Below are 6,734 nucleotides of genomic sequence, written 5' to 3' on the forward strand. Positions count from 1 at the left end.
CTCTCTAATCCAAATGACTGTAGAATCTGACAGGCAATGACTCCACCCTTCACTCATGTGAATACATTATCTGGAGCTGAATATGTCATCTCCACACAGTCATGGTTTGGTCACTGATTGCTACTCCATCCTGTGATACCTGGGCTTTTGACTCTGAGAAGTTTCAACAAGGATTTTCTCAACAAGTGCTTGCTGGACACCTTCCATGAAGTGATTGGACTGTTCCATGGAAGTGTACAGACAAAAAGCTGACTTTTGCATGTTGCTTTTTAATCTATTGTGCCGGCATAAGAGGCCTATTGATAAATTAGAAGCAAAGGCATATATGCCACGAACAGTGGCTCACACCTGTAATCCATTCCAGCACTTTAGGAGGCTGAGGCGGGCAGATCACCTGAAGTCAGGAGTTTGAGATCAGCCTGGCTAACATGGTGAAACCCTGTCTGTACTAAAAATATGAAAAAAATTAGCCAGGTGTGGCAGTGGGCACCTGTAATCCCAGCTACTCGGGAGGCTGAGGCTGGAGAATCACTTGATCCTGGGAGGCGGAGGTTGCAGTCAGTTGAGATTGCGTCACTTCACTCCAGCCTGGGTGGTAAGAGTGAAACTCCGTCTAAAAAAACAAAAACAAAACAAAAAAAGCATATTATCTGAGCAAAAAAGGCTTGGTTGGAATATTGATGCTGACTTTGTTCCTTCCTAGGCTTGCATTCAGATAATTTGCATAAATATATTAGTCTCATTGGACTCATACAGGAGCTTTTTAAAAGTATTGTACAGCTTGCTAAGAAGTAAATTTACATATTTTAACTGAGATACATAATGGAAAACAGCATCCAGTACATCACAGGAACTACTTCAGTGTTCACAGAATAAGTAAGGCAAAACAGGTCCACAAGTCCAGGAGCCAGCCTCCCCTCACTGCAAGGCCAAGTCTTGCACTGTTGGAGACAAACACGTCAGACACCGGCAATGTGAGACCATGCTCCTTGGTGGCTATGATGAATCAAGACAAAAAAAGGGCATTCTGTAACCATGTCTTTAAAACTGGTGAAAGAGAGCATGTTCCAAATCGTAAACATGACAAAAATTCCCCTCTTCTCACTAATATGACTGAGTGGTATTTCTCATGAATTACGTTTACCTCCACTCCATTCCTTTTCCTTCTGGATGAGAATAATTATGATGACCAAGTTTAGAATTAAGTTTACCTCATCACTGCATCAAATACAGAGAATCATCTTGCTTCCTTGAATAGAAATCAATCGACCTGGCCGGGTGCGGTGGCTCATGCCTGTAATCCCAGCACTTTGGGAGGCCGAGGCAGGCAGATCACAAGGTCAGGAGTTCGAGACCAGCCTGACCAACATGGTGAAACCCCGTCACAACTAAAAATACAAAAATTAGCCAGGCATGCTGGTGTGCACCTGAAATCCCAGCTACTCAGGAGGCTGAGGCAGGAGAATTGCTTGAACCTGAGAGGTGGAGGTTGCAGTGAGTTGAGATTGTGCCACTGCACTCCAGCCTGGGCGACAGAGCAAGACTCCTTATCAAAAAAGAAAGAAAGAAAGAAAGAAATCAATCAACCTAAAACAAGCACAAAACCTGTAAGAAATTCTTCTGAGCAGCCTCTTACTGATACATCACACAGCCCTTTATGGTTTGTGGTCATAATTATTATTACAATTTATTACACCCTCTTTGACAACAGGTATGGTCTCTGTGGTCTTTAGCAAGAGAGCACACAAAACAGCATGACTTAACTTTTGGTATTATGAGTAGATGAGAAATTACTATGAAGATAAAAGTTGAAACTATATAAGCATGAAAAGTAAAATTTACATGAGGAGGAAAAAATTCCTTAAGTTGTATGCACATGGTTAACGCTGACTTCAGTGTAACAAATAATTCGCCAAAATTATAAACTTGATGTAATCCAAGACTGAAGACAGTTGTTAAACTGTTTCTAGGAAACATGTACAGAAGTCTTGTTTGAATAAAAAATACATATTAGTCACATATAATCAAACAACTGAAAATGAACTGAGGCATTACATTGAGCTATGAATAATAGGAAACACTTGAAATTTCCTGATAGAGGAAGGTGCTTATTCTCACATCAAGGTCCTGGGTGAGGCCAGTCACTGCACAGTACAGCAGAAGAACAAGTTCCCCTCTGGTTGGTTTTGACAGCAGCATGGTAGCTGTCAGGCTCAATCAAGAATACAGTCCCTACTGGTAAGAACAAAGGTGCTTACCACACAAATTAGACCTTCTGCTAATTCAGTCTACAGACTAGGGGAGTCAGAGCATCAGAGAATATTCCCAACCAGGACAGTCTGAATTAGTTGCCTAGTTCACACATGATAATGTCTGAAGGAAAACCAAAGTGTGGATGGATATTCAACGTGGGGCTTCTGGAGACCTGTGTGGAAACCTATCACTTCCGAGAAAATTAAAGTCAAGTCATTTTGAGGATACTCTTGATTGGCAACCCAAAGAAGCAGGAAAATGGGATGGAAGCAGGTGTCCATACAGCCTGTATTCACATTGCTGTCTCCCTGTATGGTGCTTCCAAACCATGGCTAATGCCTTCTTAACTTCCTTCCAAACCTCATGTAAGATAGGTTACTGGTGAATTGTATCATGAAATCACAAACGGAATGGATTCTGGGAAATCTAGTTCCTAACCTACCAACACTGACATGACACAACCCAGAGATCCAACTCCAACTCTAGGTTTTACTGTCCTATCACAAGTCTCTCGTAATTTAAAGCCAATTATCTTACAGGGTCTTTCTCCACTGTGAATCCTTTCATGTAGTTGAAAGAAACAGAAAGGACTGAAGGCTTTCCCGAATTTCTTACTTTCATGGGGTTTCTCTACATGACTCCTTTCATGCTCATGAAAGAACTGGGACAAATGAAGGGTTAGGGTTGGGGTTCTCATAGGGTTTCTCTCCAGTATGAATTCTTTCATGTACTCGAAAGTAAGTGGATCGACTGAAGGCTTTCCCACATTGTTTACATTCATAGGGTTTCTCTCCAGTATGAGTTCTTTCATGGATTCGGAAGTAACTGGAGCGACTGAAGGCTTTCCCACATTTTGTACATTTATAGGGTTTCTCTCCAGTGTGAATCCTTTCATGTTTTCGAAACGAACTGGAACAACTGAAGGCTTTCCCACATTGCTTACAGTCATAGGGTTTCTCTCCAGTGTGGGTCCTTTCATGGATTCGAAATGAACTGGGGAAATCAAAGGCTTTCCCACACACCTTACATTTATAAGGTCCGTTGCCAGTGTGCTTTATCATGTGTCTTCGAACACTTGCGAGACAAGTCAAAGCCTTCCCACATTCCTTACATTCAAAAAGCTTCTCTCCAGTGTGAGTCCTTTCGTGACTGCGAACAGAACTGGCGCACCTAAAGGCTTTACCGCACTGTTTACATTCGTAGGGTTTCTCTCCTGTGTGAGTTCGTTCATGGATTCGAATGTACTTGGAACAACTGAAAGCTTTCCCACATTGCTTGCATTCATAGGGTTTATCTCCAGTGTGAGTCCTTTCGTGGATTCTAATGTAACTGGAACAACTGAAGGCTTTCCCACATTGCTTGCATTCATAAGGTTTCTCTCCAGTGTGACTTCTTTCATGTATACGAAATAAACTGGGATAATCAAAGGCTTTCCCACACACCTTACATTTGTAAGGTACACCTCCCCTATGCGTTAACATGTGTCTTCGAATGCTTACAAGAGAAATAAAGGTTTCTCCACATTCCTTACAATCATAGGGCTTTCCTCCTGGATGAGTCCTTTCGCGTACTGGAAAAGAGCGATGATAACTCAAGGCTCGTCCACACTGGTTACGTGTATATGACTTCTTTCCATATTCCTGATATGCATTTGGTTCACGTCCAGTGTGATCTCTGATGTGCCTATTAAGGGATGAAGGACCCGTGCCGACTTCACACACACTGCGTTCGCATGGTTTTACTCCAGGAGTTTTCTTGTTCAGAATACCATCTGGAATCAGGCTGAAGGTTTCTTCACCTTGACTACCTTCTTTACCTTCACAGAGTCTCTCTGGAATATGACTTGTGGGAAAAATGAGAAGCATATTATTAACGTTTTGTTTATAAATGACTTTATATTCATTAATAGGTATTAGACTTATATTCACTTTTTTAAAACACAGAGACAGAATCTCACTATGTTGACCAGGTGTGAACCCTGAACTCCAAGGCTCAAGGGATCCTCTCACCTCTGCCTCCCAAAGTGCTGGGATTACAGGTGTGAGCCACCGTGCCTGGCCTTGGACTCACACTTTTAACATTATCAGGGAAAGTGTACATTTTATGCCTGTCTCAATTGTTTGAACATGAATGGACTAAATGGTCTGCAATAGGTCACAACCATACCTATTATCAAAAAAATGATATTCGTGGCCAGGCGCAGTGGCTCATGCCTCTAATCTCAGCACTTTGGGAGGCCAAGAAAGGTGGATCACCTGAGGTTGGGAGTTCAAGACCAGCCTGACCAACATGGAGAAACCCTGTCTCTACTAAAAATACAAAAAAAAAATTAGCCGGGCATGGTGGAACATGCCTGTAATCCCAGCTACACAGGAGGCTGAGGCAGGAGAACTGTTTGAACCCAGGAGGCGGAGGTGCAGTGAGCCGAGATCATGCCATCGTACTCCGGCCTGGGTAACAAGAGCAAAACTCTGTCTCAAAAAAAAAAGAAAAGAAAAGAAAATGATATTCATGGCCAGGTGTGGTGGCTCACACCTGTAATCCCAGCACTTTGGGCATGAGCCACCATGCCTAGCTTAGAGAAGATTTTCTAAAAACAAATCAGTTTGAAACTGGGCTTATATGTTGTTTGCTTGTTCTAAAAAATTCCTGCCAGGCACGGTGGCTTACATCTGTAATCCCAGCACTTTGGGAGGCCGAGGCGGGCAGATCACAAGGTCAAGAGATCAAGACCATCCTGGCCAACATGGTGAAACCCTATGTCTACTAAAAATACAAAAAATTAGCTGGGCGTGGTGGCACATGCTTGTAGTCTTAGCTACTCAGGAGGCTGAGGCAAGAGAATCACTTGAACCTGGGAGGCAGAGGTTGCAATGAGCCGAGATTGCACCACTGCACTCCAGCCTGGCAATACAGTGAGACTTCATCTCAAAAAAAAAAAAAAAAAAATTCCTAACAATATGAAATGCTCTCAAGGAACAGAGCTTTATTTTGTGAGTGCAAATTACCTTATATTTCTCCTGGGAATTTTGAATGGGTCTTCAATGTTCTGGTCTTCCCATTGTTTTCCTAAAATTTAGACCCAGAAAAGTCATTATGAATTAGTACAAAATTATGAAAAACATGTTAGATTCTATATTCACAATTCCCTGCACCCATGCCTGGTTTATTCCCCAAAGAGTTAAGGAGCTAGAAACACCTGTTCTCTAGTTTACTAAGTGAAGGTATATTGTCACCCTTACCTATAGAAGCCAGGTTCCTGAAGGTTTCCCGCATCACATCCCTGTAGAGATTCTTCTGGGAAGGATCCAGCAAAGCCCATTCTTCCAGGGTGAAGTTCACAGCCACATCCTCAAAGGCCACTGAGTCCTGAAACATCCCACATGTGTGGAGGAGGAAGGTTGAGACTGATAGCACTGGGGGCCTAGACTTTATTCCCAAGAAGTTCTCAGGACACTGTGCTCTCCAAACATTTCTTTCAAGATTCCACAGTCATCAAACTTACCCTCTGTCTAGACTCACTTCCTTCCACAAAGCAATTCTGCTGCTAGAACTGAACTGGCAACAGCACAACAGGAACATGCCTGTCTGGTGGGAGAAGTATGTACTGCCTGGGCCACCCCTAATGTCTCTCTGTAAGGTGGGTCTGTAGCACCTGTTGTAACAAACATGTAGTAACTAGTGTGCAGGAAAAAGTGAACGTTAGCCACCCTGAGACTGTATCTTTAGAAACGTTTGTGCACGGCCGGGCGCGGTGGCTCAAGCCTGTAATCCCAGCACTTTGGGAGGCCGAGACGGGCGGATCACAAAGTCAGGAGATCGAGACCATCCTGGCTAACACGGTGAAACCCCATCTCTACTAAAAATACAAAAAACTAGCCAGGCGAGGTGCTACTCCGGAGGCTGAGGCAGCAGAATGGCGTAAACCCGGGAGGCGGAGCTTGCAGTGAGCTGAGGTCATGCCACTGCACCCCAGCCCGGGCGACAGAGCAAGACTGTCTCAAAAAAAAAAAAAAAAAAAAGAAACGCTTGTGCACAAAGTTTGAGCTTTGACAGTATCTGGGTACTAGATTTTAGACAGGATCCCACCAACCTAACAGATAAAGAGTCATAACTTACTAGAACAGACTCCCATAGCAAAATCTCTGTGGGAAGCAGAACGGGGTAGGAAAACCTAACTTGCAACTGATGAATTACTGAAGGCTAAGTGTGGATAAATTTAAGAAGTAAAAATCTGGCTGGGCACAGTGGCTCACGCCTGTAATCCCAGCACTTAGGAAGGCAGAGGCAGGTGGATCACCTGAGGTCAGGAGTTCGAGACTAGCCTGGCCAACGTAATGAAACCCTGTCTCTACTAAAAATACCAAAAAAAGCTGGGCATTGTGGTATGAGCCTGTATTCCCAGCTACTGGGGAGGCTGAAGCATGAGAATCGCTTGAACTCGGGAGGCGGAGGTTGCAGTGAGCTGAGATCGTGTCCAG

General features: G+C 43.5%; 1 protein-coding gene across 2 annotated transcripts in view; it reads right to left on the bottom strand.

Moving 5' to 3' along the window:
- Window positions 1-1,658: 1,658 nt before the first annotated feature.
- Window positions 1,659-6,734, bottom strand: part of ZNF627 (zinc finger protein 627) — a 25,354-nt gene continuing 20,278 nt past the window's right edge. For both annotated transcript variants that reach the window (XM_011994043.1, XM_011994042.1), the window contains 3 exons: window positions 5,496-5,622; window positions 5,262-5,322; window positions 1,659-4,095 (listed from right to left, as the gene is read on the bottom strand). In XM_011994043.1, the coding sequence (XP_011849433.1) occupies window positions 2,904-4,095; window positions 5,262-5,322; window positions 5,496-5,529 (1,287 nt within the window). In that variant the 5' untranslated portion in view covers window positions 5,530-5,622 and the 3' untranslated portion in view covers window positions 1,659-2,903. The remainder of the gene's footprint in view (window positions 4,096-5,261; window positions 5,323-5,495; window positions 5,623-6,734) is intronic.

This window comes from Mandrillus leucophaeus, unplaced genomic scaffold (assembly GCF_000951045.1).
Source record: "Mandrillus leucophaeus isolate KB7577 unplaced genomic scaffold, Mleu.le_1.0 Scaffold440, whole genome shotgun sequence".
Taxonomy (NCBI): domain Eukaryota; kingdom Metazoa; phylum Chordata; class Mammalia; order Primates; family Cercopithecidae; genus Mandrillus; species Mandrillus leucophaeus.